Source organism: Dermacentor silvarum, chromosome 2 (assembly GCF_013339745.2).
Source record: "Dermacentor silvarum isolate Dsil-2018 chromosome 2, BIME_Dsil_1.4, whole genome shotgun sequence".
Lineage (NCBI taxonomy): Eukaryota > Metazoa > Arthropoda > Arachnida > Ixodida > Ixodidae > Dermacentor > Dermacentor silvarum.
In genome coordinates this window covers 205922486-205948532 of record NC_051155.1, presented here as the reverse complement: position 1 = coordinate 205948532, position 26047 = coordinate 205922486, and the positions used below count along the sequence as shown (strand labels likewise).

Here is a 26047-nt window from a genome sequence, read left to right as displayed (position 1 = left end):
GAGAATTCGTTCCAAGTGGATCCGCCTTGCGAACTCCACGGCTACAATTTGTAAATTGGAATATGGGCCATCAGGTAATTAGTTAAAAACATAATTAGTGAATTTTTATTATTAGTTGATTACGCATTTAAAATTTTTGTGCAAGTAATGTCGGCCTTCTCGAGTAGACCAGCTCATGAACTAGAATTGTGCTGTCTGCCACAGGCAACCTTTAAGAATTTTTGAAAGTGTTCGCTGAAACACCCTGTATATATATATATATATATATATATATATATATATATATATGGGGGGGTTTAAAGGAGGACTACACGGTGCACCTAACAATACAGCCAGTGTAACTGTGAGTTCGTAAGAGTATATTTTTCAACTCGCGTTCATTTCTCTAAGTGCACGTACTTATATATAGTTTATATATACTCAGCTGAGCGTTTGGCTATATTAAGCGGAACCGCCTGCCTTACTTTTGTACACGGGCTTTAATTCTCTGATGTGACGGTGGCAGTACAGTAGAAAAGGGTCATTGTTTAAACTCTTTCCTGAAGCGATTTGCGACATGTTAACTTTCACTAGCACCGCGGCCATCAAGTACCACCACGAGCCCTCGCGCTCTCGCGTGGCGTTTCGGCACGTGACCGTGCGGAGCGCGACGAAGAAGCAGAAGAAGAAGAACGAGCAGCCGCAACGGTCGCCGGCGCTGATCCACGTAAGTTTGTGTTCTTTTGGCCCACCTTCTTCGAAGAGCGGGCTTGCGCCGTCTTATTCAAAAACTACATAAAAGAACGACAGCGAATAAGCATGTGCTCCGACAGCAGTCAATGCATGAACGAGCCGCGCTTCTTCTGGCAGTTGCCGACTCGTGCCGATCGGGTAGCACCTTGTAGCAATATTGCGACACCGTATACAGCTGGATTAACTAGACGCGACAAACGAAAGGCCACGCAGTGCTGGACAGACACTGGATGTGTAACAGAGGAAACCAACAGGGATCAGTGCGCGATAGGGTGAGCTCTATAGTTAACGCTGTAATTGTTAATTCTCTTCTTATTTGCAGCTACAATATGGCGCCGCCGCAACAAGCAATTACGCTCCAGGAAGCCGACGAGAAGTACAAAGCCGCCCTCAAACGCCTCGTCATAGGGGTGAGTGCGACTGCTCAGAAAGTCGGAGCGCACTAAATGCACGCGAAGATTTGGTAGACATCCTATAGTATGTTGTTTTCAAGTAAGCGCCCAATATGGAAATTGGAACAGTGAGGGCGCAAAATACATCACCAGTGACTGTAAGGTTACAGCTTTATTTTGTCGTTATTCATTCGCACATGTATTGCTGTTTGCTTGTGCGGAGCTCTACTGTTTATCGACTAAGCTAAGAAAGGTAATACTGTAGAAAAAAGCAGTTATAGAGCAATTATGAATGTACATAATATCCATAATAGTTAATCGTCATTCGGTCAGTTTAATTTGCTGACCATTTATCAGCTCTGTAAAAAAAAAGGAAGCCGTTCATTAAAAAAAAAACATTATTAGATATGAGAAACGCGACTTTAAAGAAAGATACATTCATATACACACAAACAGCTTCAGAAACATTCACTATACCGGATCCATAGAGCTCGTACTGATTACGGTTTGTAAATGCTTGCTTACGAAATACACAACTGTTTGAATATCTATTCTACAGTATACCTGGCATGTGAGAGTGGTTCGCTTGCATGCACGCGCGCGAGACAAAAAAAAAAAAAAGAAAAGAAAAAAAAACATTCTATTCATTGTCTCCTAACAACATAAGATGTTTCAGTTTGTGCTGGTGACACCTTTCTCTGCGCATGCACTACTGACATTTACGATTTGTATTTTGTGTTTTCTTGATAATGTGCAGTTATCTTTAACATACCTGTATGTGCTCGCATATTACTATTGTAAACGATACGTGCTTATGAACTGCAAATGTTTGATTTTTTATTGTTTAGGGAGGGCAGGCCTTAATCAGGTGTGAAAAGCACTTTTAGCCCTGCTCTCCATGGTCTGTCTTCCTTTGTAAACGAACCAAAATAAACCTCAAAATCAAGTTCTTTGTCGTCGCTTTATGGCTGCAGCGATTAGTAGTGTCAAGCTGCGACACGACGCATGAAACTTTTAAATGATTATAATTATAAGCTTCATGGGGTAAAACACTTGTCAATAGAGCCTCATAGTCGTGTTCTTACCCAAACCTGTTACCACGTCTCGCAGGAAGGAACCGTCGCGCTCAAGTACGGCTCCATGTACTTCGCGGTACCAACCGTCAGGGTGAGCGCGCATTCTCCGTCCTCGTCACGTACACCACCGCATGACTCAGCATGTCGTAGCAGAGATCTTAAGGCGAAAGGCTTAGTCATGCTCATGTCTGTGACTTATAGCCATCAACCTTTAGCCTTTTGCTTCACTTAGTACCACACCCGAACTCATTCCATTAGTTTTTGAGCATTATTCTTTTTTCGCTGAGTCATTGTCATTTTTCTTGAGTCATGCTCATGATTATGACTTCTACTACCATCCTTTAGTGCTTCCTTCACTTATAATAAGTAACCGCGTCCGAACCCATTCCACTGGTATTTGAGCGTTAATATTTTTTCACGGAGACCTTGTAATTTTTACTGAGTCATGCTCATGACTATGACTTCTACAATCATGCATCCTTTAGTGTTTCTTTCACTTAGTGCCCACATCCGAACCCATTCCAGTGGGTTTTTGAGTGTTAATATTTTTTCGCTGAGTCATTGTCATTCTTTGATAAGTCACGGGTCATTATTGAGTCATTACAGTATTCTACTATCATTATCCTTACTATCAAAACCATACATGCACCCATTACGATAATTAATTCTCGATTCTTTGCAACTGTGGTGGGGCTTCTTACCCATTTTCCCGCTTTGTCATGATCATTTTCGTAATTAATTTAACGACTATCACTATCACTTATCGTTATTTATATTCCTTGTGAAATTACCTATCGATTAATATATAATGATATGGGGTTTGTAATGATCTTATTGAGTTATCGATATTTTGCAAGTATATTTTACCGAATTTTGGCTCCACTTTTTCAAAGTCACCTCAAAACAGACTTTCGCCTAAAAAAAAAAAAAAAAATTATACAACCGAATCCTGATACCCGGCGTGTGACTATGTGCCAACTGTATAGCCGAGCCCACCGCTTCCCGCGCATCCTAGATAGGAGCGCTTCTCATTTCCTGTCCTTGTTTTGGTGTGCGCTGTAATTCACAGTGAAACCGAGAAATTAGCCTTGAAAAAAGAAAACAAAATATATAATTACGAATAAAATCAATAAAAAGAAACAGAAAAAAAAAACGCAAAAAAACCTCCCCGTCGGGGAATCGAACCCCGGTCTCCCGCGTGACAGGCGGGGATACTGACCACTATACTAACGAGGAGCGGTGTCTCTGCGTGCTTAAAGACAGTTGACATGCCGTCAGCACGAATAAATGTTTTGACGCATAGTACAAACTCAATTTTTAGCCACTGCTGCGGCAGCTGGAAGCAGAATAGCTGCCCAAGTGATATACGGAGATCACAGCGAGGGTTTCATACTCTGCCAGCAAATGCTTAGGCCTTGTGCATTTTGTGTCGCAAGCGCGGTATACCTCGCCTTTGACATTTCTGTACAACAGCAGTGCAGCAGGAGACAGACAAACAAACGTCATTACGCAACGATTATTAGTTTTACACGAACTGTGTTATTGAAAGGACAGCTATGCTAGCGGAAAACTTTCCGCCATGGCGCGCCGTCCGCAGTGTCGACTCTGCTGACAGCCGCCGGGAGCCGGAAGGCCTAGCCCACTGGCTGTCGGGTGCAACGTTTGTCAGGTGTGCAGCTGACGTCGCAGTTAGGTTGGAGCAGATTAAGGTGTAGTGTAAATAGGTAACGGCCAGAAGTGGGAAACTGCCCTCATTTTTGGTTTTCTTCTCACCATTACGACGCGAGTCACGGTTTCACCTCCGACTCACGTTGAAAAATTTGTCCACCATCACATCGATCCTCACCTCACAACACCCTCACAACACCCACACCCTCTCGCCCTCACCATCACGTCGAAACCATATTTCTCTTACCTTCGGTTTGCTACAATTTCAATTAAATCATTTACTTGTTCCTGTGAGCTTAGTTTGCAAATATGACTGCCTGCAGTGCATTGCTGGATTAAGCCGTCCGCAATGCCACCGCACCTGCTGCCTATTTTTTTTTTTTTCGGTTTCCTTTTGTTACTAGCAGAAAGTGCACTTCTTTAACGTGAGAGTTGAGGCATAGCCGGGTATTTCAGCAAACGCCAGGCTGAGCTGCTTAGCAAAAACGCCCTGGTGCTTGCGTTGTAGTGCACGTTAAAGAACCCCAGGTGGTCAAAATTAATCCGGAGCCCTCCACTACGGCGTGCCTCATAATCAGAGCTGGTTTTGGCTCGTAAAACCCCAGAAAGAAGAAGAAGAATTAGTTTTAAGTCGAAGAACTTGTGACACACTGACCAGTCACGTTTCACCGCCAGCCGCACTGGCGAATAAACATATAGTGTACTACGTACACCAATACAGATATTGTATTGATCAGCATTACTTATAGTATGATTGGGATAACATGCTTAAAGCACACTCATGAAAACATGGTGAGTCCAAAACACGCTTGTTGCCCGTGAGTCGAATGTGTTATTCTGCGAGAATCTGCTAACCACTAGTTTTATACAGTACTACTATATATACCGTCAAAGGTACGATAAAAAACTTAAAAAATGACAGAAGCGATCGAATATGGACCGGATTAGAGAGTTCGCCAGTTTAATCGTGGTTCATAATTTTGCGGCACCATTGCTACAGCTTCGTTAAACCTTGCTCAATATAAGATTTTCAGCCATTCAGATCTGCGAATAATGTAAGCGCTCGGAAGTTTTGGAATTCGAGTAAAAATACCATGCAGATCAACTACAAGAACTCTCAATCTCTTGCAGCCTGCGCTTTCCACTTCTGCTTGCGGATTCAGGCATAATCCAAATGCAACTTAACGAGGTTCAATGAACGCATGCATGGGTGAGGTAAACTCAAACAGGCATATATATCTTAATTGTCAGGCTGGTCAGGCGACTGTGAAAAACCACCAGCTCGCGAAGTTTGATTCGCTCATTCAAGAACTATAGATATTTGAATTGGTAATAATATCTAATGAATACGACTACGACATACCGCTCATCGTCTTGTGTGAGCGCTATTTGTGCACATCGTCGTCGTCATTTGTACATACGACTCATCATCATCTTTTGTCTCGTGTGGTGCTTCGTCTCTGACTCGGGCGGCTGCTCGGAAATAAAGGCATCGCATCGGCCGACGTCTCACAATATATACATTTGCTGTATGTCTCAATATTACCCTGAAATATCCATTTCTTATACAACTGAAATTTCAACCATGCGATGTGCAGTAGGAGATCGAGCATGCTTCAGTCTTTCATTTTGTAAAATTGGTTGAGGCGCATCCGGGTGTATCCCTAATTAATCGCTAGCGACGTGTGTTTATTGCAAAACGTTTTACCTATATAGTTCCTGGGTTTTGAAACGAAAGAGCTTGTTCTAATTTGTGATTAAACATTAATACAACTATACCAGCTGGCATAACTACCTATATTGCGCTTATTCGAGAGAGTCAGTGCAACATCACTTCGTTATAGAGGTTGAGCAAGAACACTAAGATTGCATGCTTACTGTAAATAATGTACCTCGACCACCGTTGCCATGCGCCAGCCGAAGCATAATACAAGTCGGTTTTGGTTGTACTAGAGCTTTGGCTCTATTAACGTCATGTTTTTTTTTTTTTTTCTCTCTTCTTTGATGTTGTCTTGACTAGATCAACAAGCGCTATATCAATTTCCTGAAAAGCCACAAACCAAGTTGTGGTCTCTCTAATCAGAGCAAGAAAAGGCGAATTCCGGAATGATTATTTCGAATAAAGGAGTTTGCTGAACTCTGGTAATCAGCTGAAAAGCAATAAACGTCGGCGTGACTTCAAAATGTCGCCATCACTGTTTTCACTTTCGTTGCTGCTACAGCTCCCGCTCACTAATAAGTTTATCTACAGCTAACGTCAACAGCCATTTGTGGCTTCGGTCAATTGCAAGTGGGCTTCGACGTACATCTGGGCTCGAGAAGCTTCAGATAACTCCGAGAAGCCAGTGCGTTTCAAAACTTGGGACCTCAAACCCATCACGCATACGACCTAAGTGACTTCTCTGCACCTCAGCAATATGAATAGCGTCTTCCTCGTTTAGCTTCACATTGTCTCCGTATAACCCTCCCTCGCCCTCACCTCACAACGTCCGCGCTCCCTTGCCCTCTCTCACCAATTTTGTGAAGCCGATCCTCCCCTCACCCTTACCCCCGTGAGGGCTTGCCCTCAAGAGGGTGGCCATGTCTAGTAACGACTCTGCATGTATTATTGAAGCCAGACTGACTACATAGAACTAGGAAATTTGGTAATGGATTACATACGAATGTCTCGAAAAATTCTAATCAAGCACCTTAACAAGTCAGCCTTGTACGAAAGATTCCTGATCTCCCTAGCTGTGAGCTATACGCTGCGTTCAGTCAAAGACAGTGCCGTGACGCCTTTTCTTGAAAGCATCTGCAAAGTTCGGCACTGGGATGCGCTGCTTTGAAATAGAGGAAAGACCGCACCAATCACTTTCGTCGTATCATCATCTTGCGTTGCCGTTCAGAGCGTGACGCCACGAAGATGTGGTGGCGCTGCGCCCCTACGCACCATTACATTTAGCACCCTATTGTTGCGAAATTCCTTGGCGTTCCAGTTATGATCGTCCCAACCTGTTAGAGGGGCAGTTGTTGGAAACTGTTTATTGAAGTGTTAATACTATATTTCGTAGCACATCTTAACGACGGAGATCTCGAAAGTTGGGCTCAGGATTTGTTCTAAGCGGAAATGACTTTACTGCCGCTTGGTTTCAACTTCACGATTGCAACATGCTCCTCAAAGTGAGTCAATGAAAAGTTCATTAGGGATTCTTTTTTATTCGCTACCCGCATGGACTTCGCGATTTGTAATGGTGGTAATTTCCGCCTCTTCCTGAGCTTAACTTCGCTGTCACAGGCTTAAAGATATAAAATGAAAGGTGGTATATTTTTGTTCAAGATGTTGACTTTGTACGTAGTGTAGATTTACAGAAACGGTTCCCGGGCAGTACATAACTGTCGTGGGATCTCTTGGAACCGACGAAGGATCTGATGCGACAACACAGGACTAATTGCGAATCTTGTGGCCTGATCTGTCCCTGGCATTTACAATAATATAGTTAGGCGGTTCGTTAAAGAATTTTTAGGAGCCCGAAAATGATGTGGAAGCTAGTAGAATGTAGCCTACGACGAAACTATACTAGACGCACGTGTTAAGTGAATGAGCAGTAATGAAGACACGTATAATGACAATCTGAAGCAACAAAAACGTGTCTCTTTACAAGAAATTGTTTTTTAGGTATTCGGCAAGCCGTTCTGAAAATTCAGTGACAATGAAACTTTCTTCATTTACATTCTTCCAGAAATTAAATACCGTACCACAGGTTGTTTTAGTAGATGCCAAAATGAGGACCATATCTGAACGTTTCCGGTGCCTTACCGATTTGAGCCTCGATTATACGCTAATCAATTAAACAGTCAGTCATGAACAAACGATCGAATATATCGATATTTGTGGCAAAACAGCTGGGAGCAACGCACAGTTGGTCCACTGTCCTCTTTTGTAAATCGTCTGGAGATTTCATATTTAGCCCTATCGGTATAACGCATAGCCTTCTACACAAACTTATATGACCGCAATTCAGAGGCAGTGAGTTTTTTTTCCCTGATGCTCTGAGTGCCCATGGAGCACCGGTGTCCGGCCCCATTGCAGGTGATGTTCGTGTTTACCAAAGAAGACGCGCAGTACACCGCGCTCAGGTGGGCAGTCGAGAAGATGCACTACGTGTGTAGCCTGAGCATGACCACGGAGGAGGCCGTCGAGAACTTCCTCAACGGCCGCCCGCACCTGGTCTTCATCGACGCGCGGAGCAAGAACACCATCGACCCCATCCTCCTGTGCAGGTTATCACGCGCCTGTGTCACAGCCGTGCAAAGCGCGTTATCAGAGCAAAAGAACCGAAGACGCTGTTTGCATCATACTTGTATACCTGCTGCTCCGTGTGCGTTCTCATGTCTCATGTCTTCGTTTCTTTCGCGCTGTTTGCGTTCTACCACGATTCGAACCAAACTTCATAAGGAACTGATCAGACTTTCTGCAGGGCCTTATAGCTTGCTGGATGAGTTGACCAGAAAGACAAGAATAAACTGAATCATTTTAAAGGCTTACTGGACACCCCCTCTTACCGTTCTTACGGCGATTGCTATTTTATTGGCATTATTTTTTTCCTGTTTGGTGAGGTTAGGCAACCTCCAAGACATACGCCTTAATTCCTATAAGGACTCGTCGTCCCTCGGCGCTCTGTTCGACTTAGTACCGCAAATATAGTAATTAAGCAATGCCATAAAAGAATTCGCGCATTTCCGAGCTCGTGGTTCTGTATACGTGTAGTGAATGTGAAGAAGCGTATGACTGCTGGTAAGTCTACATATTATCGCACAAGTGACAGTAAACTTCAGCACATCAGTAGAGTTGCAACTATGGAGTTACGTGTCAGTGTCACTGTTTTTTCGCTCGGCAACATACTGTGCGGGAGCGTTCGTATAGTGACATAAAATGAACCCTTTTAACCGTGGGTTGATTTCCACACGGATGAATCGCATAGTGCGGGCCACCCTAGGTGTAGCACAGTGACATTCGATGGAATCATCACGGGACCTGTGACGAGGCGTGCGAGCTAACGATAGGCCGGATAACGTCGATCAAAGCGTCAAGCATCTCATTTGAACGCGGTATACAATGTATACCCAAGTTCTTATTTTGTGTCGGCACTTTATTTTCTGCAGGACGTTGGGCGGCTACAAATGGAGCCAGTACTCCTGCATTGTCGCAGTCGTAAAGAAAGGGTAAGTAATGTTGGTATTCATTTCATAGCCATTCTGCAAACCTTATTTTATATTAGTTATGATACTCTCGGTGGTCCGAATCAGCTCGCACCAGATTAGCCTAATGAATGCTGTTCAACTAACATTTATTTTTTAATAGATGGCAGAGTCGCGCATGTTGGCGAAGAACATTTTATGATTTGAGCGGGCTTTCTTCTCTGTCTTTTGCTTCAGGTTGGCTGATAAGCAGGAGGCAGCTATCGTCCCGCTGCTCAGGGCTGGCTACACCAGGGTAACTCCCGTGATCACTGCAACATGTTCTTGTTCAGAGCGAGTCTTCCATTCTTGCTACCGAAATCTATAGGCGAGGGTTTTGTTGATATGCACCCTCGATATATTCATCGGCACCTTACGCACATACTTTATAAACACCCCCGATATAGCACAACGATACTTCATTAGTGTTATTGCACTGCACAAAACGCAGTCATGAACACTGGAGTCATGTGCGCATGCGCCGTGGCATAGAGCTTTGCAGCAAGATGGCGAGACAGGCTAGTTGGTCGCTATTCATTGCGATTCTCTTTGAAGCGCAAGAGCCGACACGCAAAGTGTGCGCGTCAGCTACGGTCAAGTATGTAGCCAGCTTTTGACACACCGAGTAAATTATTCGCGATGATATAGCTGTGCGCTTAATTGCTATTAAAGTGTTTTTAGTACAGAGCGGTGACAGTGTGCAGCATAGTGAGATCCGCGTAGGTTCCATCTGTGTGTACGTGCCAGCCCCGTGGTAGCGCACCACTGTGGAAGTTCTTCCCCCCCCCCCCCCCCCCCCCTTAAAGTGTGTCATATGATGAGGCGTCCAGTTACTTCCTTAACAAGGCGTCGTTTTATGCACCGAAGCACAAAAGTAACCGGAACGCCAATGCATTTCTCCGCAAAGTTCGGGAATTAATATATCGAAACTGGTGCCATCCTGAGAATTCGTTCCAAGTGGATCCGCCTTTCGAACTCCACGGCTAGAATTTGTAAATTGCAATCTGGGCCATAAGGTAATTAGTTAAAAACTTTTATTAGTGAATTTTCGTGAATTAGTCGATTATGCATTTCAATTTTTTTGTGCAAGTAATGTCCGCCTCTTCGAGCAGACCAGCTCATGAACTAGAGTTGTGCTATCTGCCGCAGGCAACCGTTAAAGATTTTTGAAAGTGTTCGCTGAAACACCCGATATATGTGTCTAATGAAACTCCGTGCTTATACACGTTACGGTACAGTCTCAGCGCGCGCAAATTACGACCTGCACATAAAGCAATGGTGGCGGCTATTGGTCCCGACCGCAGTGGATGCTGGAGACGGCCTCGCCCATCGTGTGCCTCAACGAGATCATCCAGATTGAGCACAACGACCTCATGCACTTGTGGAAGCTAATGACCTCCGAGGCACTGTTTTCTGCGCTGCACTACGTACGGGACGGTGTCATCGTCACTGGGCCTGCGCATGAAATACAGGTGGGCTTTGTGGAAAGCCACCTCCTCTTATTTCCCAAATGATCGCCAAGGCGAAAAAGCAGCAATGCTAACCATGCGCTAACCCTGCCACGGCTTAGTGGCTCGATTTCCTGGCAGAGGCTGGGTGCAAAAACGCCAATCTTAAGTCCCTTACCGCGTGTATTCTGTCATTTGCCATATATTTTATATGACAGAAATGTCGCCGACTAATTAAGGTGAAGAAATGAATAAAAACTTGAGGTTTCGGCCCCCACACGACGGACGCCTTGTTCATAATATTTTGAACCATGGGGGCGCTGAAATATAAAGTTCTGTTTTCTCCGTGGTTCATCCAGATTAGACGAGCTTGCGTCAGCTCCTCGACTTCATTTTAAGGTTTTACTGTGCGCCAGGCCTGTGTAGTCGTCATTGCGTGTGGTGTTCTTTATATATCTGCGCAACCATGTGCTTGCCAAATCATGACGCACGTGTCATGTCGTTTGGTTTCTTCTTTCTGCATTTTTTGTTGTAGTTTTTGTTTTCACCCACATGAGCAAAGTACGCAAGGTATAATTTCTTTTTTTTTTTTGGGGGGGGGGGGGGGGCTTGTATGTGTGAGATTAATAAATAGAACATATAACAAATAGAGTGAGTAGAAGCTAGGCGATCCCTTCATTTGAATGACGCGTGTTTAAACCTACATCACGTGCCGTAGACAGTTTCGCGATATAAACAGCGACAGACATTGACACAGCCAGCAAGTGGGCGCGCGATTGCAAAAAGGAAGAATGGGGCTACTTGCTCCCCCCCAAATTTCTTGGGAGTCACCGCTTTTTGTGTTCCTTTCACGTCTATCACAGCTGCTTCAGACGTCTTTCCATAAGGATGACAATCACACTTCCAGAGTCTAGACTCGAATGAGACGAACACTAAATTGCATTCGCTCACGCGCGTGCGCAGTTCATGAACCGCGCGGCCGAGAAACTGGTGGGCTACTCGGTGGAGGAGATGTTGGGCGAGGACGCCCAGGAACTGCACCGCACCGATTCGCTGAAGGAAGACGTGGCCGCAAACATCATCGATCAGCTGGACAAAGGGCGCGCTTGGGAGGGCACTCTCTTCAATCGCCGAAAGACCGGCGAGTGCGTGCCTGTCTGGAGCAAGATCGCGGCCGTGGACAACAACGCTACGCCGGGGTAATCATAACATTTCGGCAGTCGCTTACCGGTTGTCTCGCCCGACCCACATCGACCGGGTCTTCTTCTTTTGTCGTTTGCGCGCAGGAAGCTGGACCACGTGGTGTACATCAAGGAAAGCCCTTTTCTCATGGAAAAACCTTTCCCTCCCGAGGCCGGTGAGCTCTCCGCGTGTCTGTTACGCTCGTAAAGGTTTAGCTGAGACTAGGTGACAGGCCCGCATCGCGATGATTACGTAAGTGCGATGCCAAGTTTAGTGATTGCTGCTGCTTAGTTTGGTCGGAAAGTCGTTTAGCATGCGTAGTTACGTGCGCTCGGGCTTCGCCGGTACTTCTTCTGACACGTGACTCAGTCTTAATCCAAGCGAGAGGCATGGTTCACAGGAAGGTTTTAGAGTGATAAAGAGTTGTCGAACAAAGAGATGGCCGAGGATGGAGACAAAGACAAATGTTACCTTCATTCGGATAAAGCGGAGCAAAGATAGTCTCATCTTATCACAATGTGAAGTATATGAGTGAAGTTATGTTTTGAAGTTGTTTTATCAGGTCGACAATGTACAAATGAGGGTGGAGTGTTCAAAATAAAATAGACAGAAGTGAACGTCTGCATGTCCTGACTAAGCGTTTACATCTCGGTCTTCGTTTTCATTTCGCGCTCATTAATCTTTTCAATACATATGAACCAAGTTGTTCAACAAGGAGCAATCTGCAGACAAGTCCCCTTGTGAAAACGTCGGCTACACGCGGTAGAAATTAAACCAACGACACAACTGAAGAAATTGGAAGCCGGCGCTGGTCTGTGGAACGTAAATGTATTTTGTTAAACATCTTAAGGCAAAGAGAGGAAATACTTTGCCTTAAAGGAAACGCAATTCTTATTCAACGTCAAAGGGCAAAATCGGAAGGAGTAAGCGCACTTTCTTTGCAAGTACTAAGTAGATGCAAAAATGAACACTTGGTTCGTATCGCATGAGAACGCAATTACAGTGGCCCCTCAGTCAAGCAGCGTAAAAAGAGGACGGTGAAAAAGAACGGCGAAGGGCACATTCGCTGTGTCATTCAGATTTATTTACCACCGTCCAGTTTTTGAAAAGCTTGCTTTTTGAGAAATCGCCCTGTTTCAAAAACTATTTTGCGGTTCCCTTGTTTTCGATAAAGTTATCACCGATTCGCGTGAGCCGTAGCACAACTAACATTTCGACAAAATTTGAACAATGATATTCTTTGTCTAACATATCTTAAATAGTAAAATAATTACATCCTTACATGAATAACTAACACTGTTAATGTTCTTCTGCAGTGGTATTGAGCCGGAGACAGTCATTTGCAAAGTACCACGCAATGGTAATCGAAGCCCCTGTCACAAAGGTGAGTACCCAATGCATAGTTTGAAGAAATTTCTCGTACAAAGTCGAATAAAAGCCGCTGGCAATGATTGTCAGGCTTACAGTAAAGCTGCATTTGCCATAGGCACGCGGCCGACACCCCTGCAGCATGTCTTTTGCTTTACGAATGTACAATTTTTCGACCCTCCCCACCCTCCCCCGCACTTAAGAGCTGTATAAAACATTGCATGATGTTGAAAGAAAATAATTGAAATATTGTGCACGCTGAACGTCCACATTTCTGAGTTTGTTTTCAGAATGAACTACTCCATCTTTGTTGCTTGGCAACCTCTTTATTGAGCACGTACTTCTTTGCCCGTAAGCGCTCTTGGGTGCAATAGTAATAGCCCCACGTCTTGTTTTAAACTTGTTTTGTCCCAGAGAACAAAGGCGTCGCTGTTCTTTTTTTTTTAATCTAGTGCTTATGAACACTAGTAAATCGTAAGAAAATTGAAACGAGAACTATGGGGTCTGCCTATTTTTGCGTTTTGCTCAAGGACTTGTAGAGGAAATTATATGGTCACCGCAAACCGTTTAACTATTAATAATGCTGATTTACGTGACTGCGTGGCAGAGGCTCCACGAGCGTGGCTGTTCTCCTCGGAAGCGTCTGGTCTGCTCACCGCCTCCCCCAAGTAACCTGACGCCATGTTACCCGTGCCGTTGCCAGACGCCGTAGGCGAAACGACACCTCACTTCAAACAGAAACTGTGTTCTCCCACAGAATCGAAGCCAAAACTCCAAAGAACTTCAAGCATAAAGTCAAGTTGTCACCTACAGGTATCACTTGGCACGAGTATTCTCTCTATGCACTTTAATCATGGTCAACGCTGCATACGCACGGCGCGTACTCGACAAATGGCTCCAAGACAGACAAGCAACTACTTTCATCACTTGTACCCGATAAGCACATTTTCAAGAGTCATGCGGAGCAGATTTACACCACCCCATTTGGAGCTGTACAGCTTTGTCATAAGGGAGATCCGACATCCAACACTTCGCAAATCCTAGCAAATCTGATGCAATCTAGCCCTGAAGCACAGAAAGCCATCATCACATGCGGCAGTCAAAGCGGCCTATTTCGGGTGATGTAAGAGAGCTCAATTGGCCCATCTGAGAGCGACCGAATTGAACATGCACCTATATGAAGTATTACAAGGGTCCGCTAGGCCGGAACAGCAGAGACCGAGATGAAGATGCACTTCACCGAACAATCCATAACCCCTTTCCCACCTAATCCCAAACAGTGGCCGAGAGCCCGTTCTCTTTCTTGAAGTGAAGGTTTATTCATTCACTTCCCGCATTTGTAGAGCTAAGACGATAAAAGGTATGTCACACACCCAGCGTAGATGCGCATTTTCTTGCTGTGCAAGTCGTTACTGGTCTTAACCGCCTTACTTGTGGCTGACAGGTCGTCAAACTGCTGATGGCGACGCAAGAAAACAGTCCACCTCCCGTGGCGCAAGCCCTGGAGGGTGTCCTCGACATTCTGCGCTCCACCGACCTCTACAACCCGCAGCTGGCCGCTGGACAGGAAAAGACCGAGGACCAAATGACCTCCGACCTTGTCGCGGGACTCACTGGAGTACGTTGTTCACTCCTCAAAGTCGTTCTCCATATATGCCTTGGTTGTTGCCGACCTAGATGGCGCATAACGGCTAAAGTGATTTAGAGGCGATGTGTTCAGATTGTGCGAGCACTCCTTCAATGCACGTTCTTGGTAGGTGATGCAAGAATGCACGTCACATGTCTTTGCAGAAATTTATAAATACCAGTTCCTCCCGGAATAGCGCTCTCTCTCGTTTATTATTTCAATTCGTCCCTGCACTACAATAATAATCTTCAAAATGGCATACTAATATGCTTAAGTGCTCGCCACTGTCGTGGTAATTACATTAGCAAAAGCAACGGTTGGGAGCACTTCCAACGAATGTTTCGTGCAACTTGCATAAGCGTTGACGCACAGGCGCGCGCACAGCAACGGTTGCATGACTCGCATGACACAGTGAAGTCCGCCATGTTTGCTACATGTTGATAAAGAGTTTTAGCCGTGTAGCGTTTTGCTATCATCCGTACAGTAATATGGTAATCGTCTGCCTTGTGTACCTGCTTCGTTTTGCCGTATGGTAAGATTTACCGTACGGTAATGCTATTTTCCATACGGTAATTCCGACTTGGCTAAAACTCTGCATTGTCTTGGCCTCGTGACTTGGTCAACGCAACTTCCATCTGCTTTGTACATTTATGTGCGCGTTCACTGCCGCCCTGAACTGCCCGATTTAGTTCAGTGAACTGGTCATGTCTGTGCGATCTATGTCAGTCGTGCCGCCATAGCGTGCCATGACAGCCTAAGCTAAAGTTTTTCCGTCGCTATAAATTGAAGTTACCTGAACATAAGGCTGAGCTTTGCCCCTCTTCGTTGGTACTTGGCTCTAAAGCAATTTTACCTTCTTCATTGTCACGGACCCCTTACTAAAGCAAAATGAGAAAAAATGAAGAAATTATTTGAAAAAATGTCACAGTTTCGCCCTAAGGGCGAAGCAATGAATGCGATAGCAACACAGCAATGTCATACGAAGTTAGAGTAGCGGCTTTGGTAGCAATATGAATTGTAGTAAACATGAGCTGATTAAGTAAGCAGGTGTGCTGCGGCGTAAGTAGACCGACATGAAGAGAGACGTTCGATGACCACGACAAGGCGCGTGTGAAACGGTGGTGTTGATGAGAAGCGCTTCCCGTGGGCAGCGCGTGCGAAGGGACACACCTGTAGCGCTGCACTGCCGATCCGGGCAGCATTGCATGTGCAGCGTGCGTTTGAAAATGTGGCCCGACTTATTACTAACTGAATGAACAAGCGGGGTGTGAGCGCGCACAAGCAAACATGAATAGATCACACTGATTGACTGCAGACAACGGCTGTCAAAAACGCTGGCAGCAAGCGCATACACCGCAGCGGGCGAAGGTACGTGCGGTCTATCGCTTCAACGGAAACTGAGCGTCGACTGCACAGCGCATACAAAGGTCAGAGCCGTGTGGAGATAAGAGACGGTGCGGACGAGCGACGAGCGCGGTTGTTGGCAGAGTAAAAGAGCGCCCCCCCTCCCCCCCCCCCCCCCCGCTCCCTCTGGCGCTGGCTTCCCGCTTCCTTGCTTGCGCGTGGGAGATTGAGTGGGAAGTTCCCCGTGCGCCCAGTTGCAAGATAGGACTTTGGTGCCGGAGCGCAGCGTCGCCCCGCCTCCCTCCCTCCCTCCCATACCCCCACGGCCTTTCGCGCGACGGTCGCGTTTGCTTTCCGCCGTGCGTTCGCTCTCCGTGATAGCGCGCGTCCCCCGCACGCTTCCGCTCGGGCATACGGCGCTCGGCGACGATTTTATCTATACGGAACCTCACGGCGACGGCGACGGCAGAAATCCGGTTGAAGTGTCCATATAATTGCTATCGCAATAAAAGAAGACGTCGTCGTAGACTATAATAACCAAATGCACGTTATATTTCAGTCGGTAAGAGTAACGTTTTAAATGCTTTGCGTGTCACCCATATGGTAGTAGACGAATTGTAAAACCTACAAGGCAGCTTTCCTTCAAATATTAGGCGCAAGGTAGCTTCTGCTGGCACATGTTTGGCTTCCGGAGAAGCCTGCTTACTGGGGCTGAATCCATTTGTAGCCCCTCCATGGACGTTTTTGCGCGCTTTAGGTTCCATTGTTTCCGCTTGAATGACGATGTCGCGAGCTGCTTCTGGCGCGCAGCGCAGACACTGTAAATAAAATTTCGTAGTACAGGAAAGCTGCCTTGTAGGTGTTGCAACTCGTCTATTGTGAGTGAATTTGGGTAGAAAGATGACTGCTGTGCGCCCGAAAGGAAGGTGTTGATGTTTCATTCTGTTGAAGACCAGTCGGGTTCAACATAAACATTGCTTATTGCTGGGCGTTTGATATGAATCGCTGTGTACAATGATGCTGCTTCGTTATATCGCAAACTTCGTTATATCGCAAATTTCTTGAATTTAAGATTTTGTTAATTCAATGGAACTAAGATCGGGAAATAAAAATAATTCGTTACATCGCGAATTTAGCAAATCGACGTTCGTTATATCGAGGTTGAATGTCGAGTTTGTATAGTCAAACCTCGATATAGCAAACCTCGACCGATTTAACAAAATTCGCGATGTAACAAATTTTTATTTCCCGATCTTAGTTCCATTGAATTAACGAAACCTCAAATTGGAGAAATTTGCGATATAACGAAGTTTTTCGCTGCAAACACAACTTCGTTATATCGAGGTTCGACTGTATATAGACAGGCCGCCGCAAACGCGCCTCACTGTGCATCTCGCTCGCCGTTCCGATAGGCCGTGCTCATATCAGGGAGGTTAGAGTGATGAAACGAACACTCTTTCGGGAGCCGCTAGGGGCGAGCAGTGGGGAATCGGTTTCCTGTGAGACGACAGTCTGAACCTGGGACAGAGTGAGCGCAGAGCAGGTTTAGCTATTTTGACGCACAGCACGGCGCCGCCGCTTCTCGCTCGCAGACGGGCCAGAAACCAACGGGCGTCCGGCGACTGTCTCACGAGACGGCGCTGATGAAAGGTATTGTGCTGCTACTGCGTCCATATAGGACGAGCCGAGCGCCCATCGTTCGCGTAACCGGGCCAAGTCCTTATGTGCGTGGCGTGCGACCCGGGCGTCGGCGGACGCAGTGAACGTGGTGAAGGCGTCCACCGTGCACGCCGGGATGACCGGGATGCTGCCCAGTCTGGTCGCGGCGCCGTCCAGGATCAAGGACCTGCTGGAAGGAGACGTCAAGTGGGAGTTCGACATAATCGAGCTGGAGTCCCTTACCGGACGCAGGTGCGTGCACGCAAGTAGATCAAACTGGAAGGAACGCGATAGCTTATATACCGGGTAATTTTTTTCAACGTAATTAGCAGGATATTTAAACATCGCGTGTGGTATACCTATAACGCAAATCTACTCATTGAGCTGAATTACTCGAAGGGGCGCACATTACATGCACGAGAAATCAGAATGCACACTTGTTTAATTGACAAATATTCATTCATAAACGTTTTAACCTATTATTTTAGCGCAGATATTGCCATTTAGGTATTGAAGCCTGTGATATTACAAAGCACATTCATTTGGAAAGATTATTGAAACTACAGTTTCAGTATATGTCACGGGTTTTGAGATGAGCGCGCCGCAAACTTGTAAAAACGTACTGTTGTTGCCGCAACCTGTTTTAACAGAACGTCCTTTTATGCACTGAAAACTTGAAGTAAAAAAAAAAAAAAAGCCGGCAGATATCACGCCCTGTGGGAATCGATGTTATGCGAACCAGTACGTGTGCGGGGAGCCTACCAAGTTAACGAAACAACCATGAGAGCACCAAGACGTAGACGGCTCTTTCATAACCTACATAACACGCATGTCATCACATTCATGTCATGAGTCCTCAGGAGTCTCTTTAGCTACATCTAAGAGACCTTAAGGCGAAAGCCATAGTCATGCTCATGACTATGACTTCGACCATCAACCTTTAGCCTTTTCCTTCACTTATAGGACCACGTCCGAACCCATTCTATTGGTTTTTGAGTGTTAATCTTTTTTCGCTGAGTCATTGTCATTTTTGTTGAGTCATGCTCATGGCTATGATTACCAGCATTTTTATGCTGGTACCAGCATAACCAGCACCAGGACATAGGTGGCTGTTTCATGACCTACATGACACGCATGTCATGTAGGCCATCACAATAATAATAATAATAATAATAATAATAATAATAATAATAATAATAATAATAATAATAATAATAATAATAATAATAATAATAATAACATATGTAGGACAAATAATAGTCATCAGCATGACTCAGCAAAAAATGACAATGACTCAGCGAAAAAATATTAACACTCAAAAACCACTGGAATGGGTTCGGACGTGGGTACTAAGTGAAGGGAACACTAAAGTACGATGGTAGAAGTCATAGTCATGAGCATGACAGCAAAAATCACAATGACTCAGCGAAAAAAGTATAGCACTCCAAAAACACTGAAATGGGTTCTGACGTGGGTACTAAGGGAAGCAAGCACTAAAGGATACTGGTAGAAGTTATAATCATGAGCATGAGTCAGCAAAAATGGCAATGACTCAGCGAAAACGATTGACACTAAAAAGCCACTGAAATGGGTTTTAACTAATTGCTTTACGGCACATCTTGCAGTTTCGAATTGTAGCCGCGGTGAGCTCGCAAGTCCTATCCATTTGGAACGGCACATCCCACAGGGCGTGGGATGTGCCCGCTTTTTTATGTTCGTCATATACTCTTGTCATAGTATGCCAATTTTGGTAAATACCAAGTTATGAAACGACCATGAGAGCACAAAGACGTAGGCGGCTAGTAGATAGATAGATAGATAGATAGATAGATAGATAGATAGATAGATAGATAGATAGATAGATAGATAGATAGATAGATAGATAGATAGATAGATAGATAGACATACTGTAAAAGTAGCAAACGTTAACCAAGAAATGCTTCGCATTTAAAATTACTGGAGTATCAGTGTATTTCGTCGTTCGATATTTCGAACGGATATCTCGAAACGTGTTATCCTCAGAATTCGTTCCAAATGGATAGGACTTGCGAGCTCACCGCGGCTACAATTCGAAACTGCAAGATGCGCCGTAAAGCAATTAGTTTAAACGTTAATAAGCGAATATTTGGTAATTTGTTGAGTATGCATTTTGATTTCTTGTGCAAATAATGTCCGTCTTTCACAGTGATCCAGCTCAAGAAGTAGAATTGCGCTACGTGTTACGGGCAGTTTTAAAAAAAATTTGTTAACGAGTACAAAATGTGGCAGCGGCGGCCTGGATCGAACCTGCGCGCTCGAGCTCAGCAGCGCAACGCCGTCTGCTGCTGGACTAACATGGCAGGTTTGTATCTTCTCGCGCTCCGCGGAACCAGTCCCACTGTTTGGTGTGGCTACAGTGGCGCAACTACAGCGCCTATATTTTGTAGTGGTTTTCGTGAACTTCGTCTGCAAAAGGAATAGCGCTTTGCCTGTTGTTTTAGAATAGGCTTGAGGAGAAAATGGATCCCCAGCGTCGCGCTTTGACCCATTCTGTATCACAGGCCACTCATCTGGCTAGGCCTGTCCCTGTTCGCCAAGATGAACGTACCCACCAGCATCGAATGCGACGACGCCACCATCCGGAACTGGTTGCAGCTCATCGAGTCGCACTACCAGGACAACCCGTACCACAACTCCACGCACGCAGCCGACGTAATGCAAGCTACGGCGTATTTCCTGCTCAGGCTTCGAAAGAAGGTGCGCAGGAGGGATTAAAACAAGAGGGATTTCTTTCTCTCGAACGAGCAATTTATGAGAAGAATAAAGATGCACTAGCAAACTTGCACACAATTGTAATACACGAAATTCGCAAGTTAGTTTTATTTGCTCCGTTGTTAGTTTTATTTGTTGTGTAGCCAACCCTTAGTCCATCTAACGCACTGATCAAAGTCAAGAAAAAAAAAATGCATATCTATATTTTGGTAGGATTTCGGGGTAAGGAACTGGTGTTCATTGCCCGAGTGTCGACCATGCTGATCGCAGGACATATTCGACCCGCTGGACGAGGCCATCTGCCTCATCTCGGCTGTGTTTCACGACGTCGACCATCCCGGAAAAGTCAAGCCCATTTCTCTGCAACTCGAACCACGAGCTGGCCGTACTGTACAACGACCGGTGCGTGTGCAGATGCGGCTAGAGGACCTTATTTTCTATTCGACAACGAACCATTTATGTCGGGCAACTCGGGGTGATATTAGAGTATTTTAGCGTAGCGTTACAGTTATGCTTTTATACGGTTACCCCGATTCCGCCTGTTGCCGACAGCGCATGCGTATTGGGGGGGGGGGGGGGGGCAAGTGGTAGCGGTTATATATAACGCTATGCCAAAATACTATATTTTTCGTGTTTGTCGCACCATTCTCAACCGCTGCTGCACCGCCCTAATCACCTGCGCAGCGCATGTGGTGCAATACGTGTCAGGCGGGACGATGGCTATAACACATAAACGGGGTGCTCTGCCCACTTGTTTGACAATTGCTGTTTAATTTGGTGCATTGGGCGGCATATGAAGTGGAGTCACTCACACTCATGCACTCACACTCGTTGGTACCCACTCACATTCTTATACTCTCGCCCTCTCATACTCACAAACACTCGCTCACATTCATAATCGATTCATTCACATCACTCATCGGCTCTCACTCACATACATAAGTCAACATATATGTGGACGTATGTGTATACACTCGCAGATAGTCACCCACGTTCACATGCACGTCTGCTCAAGCTCACCGTCGCTAATTACTTTCATCGTACGTTAAGCGGCACTCACACCAGTTCATACTCACGTCATCTCGCATGCCTTCGTCGCTCACTCTATCTCACTCCTGTGAAATGAATGTGGAGCGAGTCGGTGTACTCGTGAGCGAGTATAGTGCGACCTTTTCTTAGGCGAGATAAGTCGATAGGTAGTGTGGTAGGCTTAGCAAAGATGTTGGGCCTAGAGATCTCCTACACAAAAGCAGGTAATGAAGGAACAAATTCTGTAGCGGAAGACTGAGGGGAACGGCAATGGTAGCAAATATCAGCGAAGAGAACAAGACGATAGTCTTTCTTGGGATACCTAAACGCGAAAAACTTTGTCTGTCGGTCTGTCTGTCACTCGATTTAACCGCCCGGCCAAAACCAAGCGAGCTACTAGCTCTGGTGGCACGGGGTCATACAGGTCACCAGTATACAGCGCAAAGGAAACCTCAGGCCTATTTGAGGCAAAATATATCTACATAACCGTGACCCGCAGTGTTCATTTAATTAAGAATACACATTGGACTGGGTTTTAAGTCATTTGCAGCGAAGCAAGCAGATATGCGGCCAATTTTTTGTTTGCCAATTTTCTTAGAGGCTCTGCATAGAGAATTGTGGGAGGGAAACAATATACAGGAAAACTGTTAAAACACAGCAGCACGTGAAAAACATATGAAGCTCCTTTCGCGTATAGGTGAATAACGTGGCCTCAATATCCGGTTCACAACGCATCCAGATCGGTGCTCGAGAGTCACCACGCAGCATATGCGTTCAAGCTGACGCTGTCGGACGAGAAGGTAAACATCTTCCAGAACATGGACCGCGACGTCTACCGCACGGCTCGCACGTCTATCATCGACATGGTGCTCGCCACCGAGATGACCAAGCACTTCGAGCATTTGTCCAAGTTTCTCAACGCCTTCCAGAAGCCCCTTCAGGAAAGCGAACCGATCGAGCAAGAGGCAAGTGGAACAGGGGGAGCGAAATTCTATTGGAATTTCAGGACACATGTATCAGTCTTGACTGGTGGTGCCATGAAGTCACGCACCACATACACGCAGACTTCATTCAATAAAAGTAACTGATTAACGTTGATAGTAATGTGCTTTCAGTACCTGTAACACCTGTAACATCAAGGCGCTGATTAGATAAGGAAATTTCGAGGGAGCACAGTGAAATAAAAGCGAGGATAAATGGAGTGAACGAAAATGGTCGATTATTTTTTTCTTTTCGCAGAAAGCGCTCACCTTTAGTACCTTTTTCAGCAGTTCCACCTTATTATAGTATAAGTAGCAGCAGACCTGACGCTCGGAACCGCATCATGACGCATGTCCGTGAACCGATGGTTTCATTGCCAAAAGCCTGGCGCGGCGAAAGCATGAACGTGCAAAACTGCATTGAAACGCTTGTGGCTGTTCTCAACGTGAAGAGAGAGCAATGCTTTCGGACGCAATATTTCATGTAGCCCATAACAAAATGCAAGAAATTTGGATTCAGTTTGGGCTGCCGATTCATCATCTTGGCAGGGGGTGGGGGCGTTCTCGAAAGCGCTCGCACCCGCTGTATTTAAAATAACTTACTTTACCGGTTGTCGGTCCATCCACTGCGACATCATGGCCCATGCAGATACCCCTTGCGTTGTCAGTGCTGTGTGCTTAAAGACGATAGGTGCCCTGTGCCTTTACGCAGGCAGTGCAAGAGCGCGGCGAGGCCCTATCGCTCCGCTCACCGGACAGCCTCCAGCTGATCAAGCGCATGCTCATCAAGTGCGCGGACGTGTCCAACCCGGCGAGGCCTACCGAGTTCTGCATCCAGTGGGCGCATCGCATCGCCGAAGAATACTGCGAACAGGTGACCGCTCCGTTCTGGGCCGGTATTTTGTAGCGATGCCTTTCCTATGCTAATGCCTTTTCGCGCTTGGTCAGTGGTCAGAGCGACGGTCCGCTCACGTTATCAAGGGGATCAGTTGGCCGTGAGCGGTGGATGATAAGACTAGTATATAGAATAACGCATAACGCATCGCTACAAAATACCGGCCCTGGCTTAACTTTGCAATACCCAGTGCATCGTATAAATGCAGGGAGTCTGATAACTTCAGAATTTCAATATAATATGAGGAAACGCCTAATGCAATAACCACAGCGTTTTTGATATGCAGGAGTTATGTTTCGGTTGTGGATAGTTCAGAAAATCATATACTGATAAATTAGTATTTTTACACAGAAGTCGCAGTATCGGCCGAGGGGCAAAGCATTGACTGCGATAGCAAACTATTAGACAGCTATACGAAGTAAGCATAGTAGTTTTGTCCGCCGTGTTAACTCGTAAACATTCGCTTACTAACTAAATTAACAAGCATGGTGCCACGCGCACAGGGAACCATACATACATCTCACTCGATGACCGCGGACACTCGCTGTCAAAAGGCTGGCGGGAAAAGACCGGCCGCAGCCACGAGCAAGTTGACCTTCGTGCTGCCTCTCGCGGCGAGAACATAGCGCGCACGAAGCTATGAGCCCTCGGCGCACCTAGGAATTCTGTACTCATCGCAGATCGCTTTCAAAATAGGGGCCGCGCAGCCGCACCATACGTAGCCGCCGTCGGAGTAGAACGTTCATTACCTTCAGTACACATATCCAACATAGCGGGGCTAGCTATCCGCCTTTATTTTGCACACATTCTATACTTGAGTGGAACCCAAGGGATTTGTTCTTCGAAAGGGCGACACACGCACGCACGCACGCCGTTACCATCCTCTCTCGTCACTCGAGATGTCGAGTCGTCGCTCTAAAAGCGCTGTGTACTATGTATATCTTTGAATTCATCCGATGTCGTGCGCTTCGAGTTAGTGATCATTGACTCACTCAATGCCCTTTGGGTAAGGTATTATTGCGATAGCAATTATATGGACACTCTAGACGAAATTTCGCCGCCGTCGTCGTGGTTGCCAGTCGCCGTGAGGTTCCGTACAAAGTCCACCGGTGATAAAATCGTCGCCGTGCGCCATACGCTGTATGTGCGAGTGAAAGCATGTGACGGTGAGCCGGCAATCGCGGCTCGCGCACACAAGGGCGGGAAGCGGGAAGGAAGCGCAGTCTTCCATTCGCGTACAACGCTCCGGGGGAGGGTAGGGAGGTGAAGGGGCCGCGCCTTACTGCGGCCACGCGCTCCCGCCGCGCCTGAAGTCTCCGGGGGGACGTTGGGACAGGTGTAGGGGCCACTCTTTATGTGGCCGCGCGTTCTCGTCGGCCCGGAAGGCTTCCGAGGGGAGGGGGGGGGGGGGGGAAGGGGGCGCGTTTTGCGCCGCGAGCGTCCACCCGTGCGGCTGTATCTTGAAAGCCATCAGGGGCGGGGGCAGAGTCCGCCCTCTCTGGGTTTTCGCGGCTAAGATCGCGTTGATGCGAGCGCCGGCACGAAGCTCAATTCGCTGCTGTTGCTGCGCTGCACTCCAGCATTTTGACAGCCAGTTTCTGCGGTCATCGAGTGAGATGCCTCATGTTTGCTTGTGCGCGCGTGACACCATGCTTGTTAATTTAGTTAATATGCATATGTTTACACGTTAAAGTTTACAAGATAATACTACTATACTTTGTATAGCTGTCCACTAATTTTCTATTGCAATCGATGCTTCGCCTTTCGGGCGAAATTGCGACTTTCTGTTTAAATAAATAAATTAACAAATTAGTCCGAAAGTCCATTCCTATGCTCTAATGCCCTTTGGGTAAGGTATTTTCAAGTAAATAAGTTAACAAACTAGCCTGACAGGTCCATTGATATGCTCTAGGAGAAAGTTTTTACAAGTCTGGCCGGGACTATATAGGTGCGGTTGATATCGCTTTATAACAAACTGAGTGCTATGACGCATCTGCCAAACTCTCTTCTCGGTCGCTGCATGCGCCCATCGAAGCAAAACATGACCGCATGATTAAATGCATGCTGATTAGCGCCATTAATATTGCAGCTATTTGCACCCAAAGTGACGAAGTCATGTTTTCACGACCCCTCGTCAGCCCTTAGAAAATTTTCATAAATTTTTATAAAAATATCAGTTGCCGTAATAAAACAATTGCTTCCTGAGGCGCTATGTCACAACTATTTATTTTAAATGCAACATACTCATCAAATTCGGTGAAGTGGTTGCTGAGGAAAACGATTTCTTTGTTACCATGTATTTAGGAGCCCCCGAGCTAAAGCTTCCTCTTAACGACTTTTGTTTATTGACACCTTATACACTTTATACAAATAAAAGACGAGAAAACCAAGGTGATCTACAAGAAGTCCATAGACAACAGACTGTACAGATGGAAATGTTCTTACATTTACAGACGGATGAGGAGAAGCGACGTGGCCTCCCAGTGGCGATGCCGGCCTTTGACCGCGCCACGTGCAACATTGCCGGCTCGCAGACGGGCTTCATCAACTACTTCGTGCGCGACATGTTCAGGGCATGGACAGGCAAGTTGCCCGGCGCTAGCCCGTCCAAACATTTTGTCCTGATTACTCCTACATGAAAGCGAATGTTTGCAGTCAGCTGCAAACAGCAGGAAA

At 46.0% G+C, this 26047-nt stretch overlaps 1 protein-coding gene and 1 non-coding gene across 2 annotated transcripts; one reads left to right on the top strand and one right to left on the bottom strand.

Annotated features, from left to right (window-relative positions):
* The first annotated feature begins 502 nt into the window (after positions 1 to 502).
* Positions 503 to 26047, top strand: LOC119442467 (high affinity cAMP-specific and IBMX-insensitive 3',5'-cyclic phosphodiesterase 8B-like). Its single transcript, XM_049662194.1, is given in 18 exon segments — positions 503 to 706; positions 1055 to 1142; positions 2235 to 2291; positions 7941 to 8131; positions 9014 to 9073; positions 9287 to 9344; positions 10393 to 10560; positions 11500 to 11735; positions 11823 to 11893; positions 13035 to 13102; positions 14531 to 14704; positions 17736 to 17968; positions 20257 to 20452; positions 20738 to 20809; positions 20811 to 20869; positions 22236 to 22465; positions 23193 to 23350; positions 25825 to 26047. Coding segments are annotated over 17 exon segments (2298 nt in total). The 5' UTR covers positions 503 to 706; positions 1055 to 1061; the 3' UTR covers positions 26011 to 26047.
* On the bottom strand, positions 3365 to 3436 carry Trnad-guc (transfer RNA aspartic acid (anticodon GUC)). The gene has a single exon. It is a non-coding gene; the product is annotated as a tRNA-Asp (tRNA).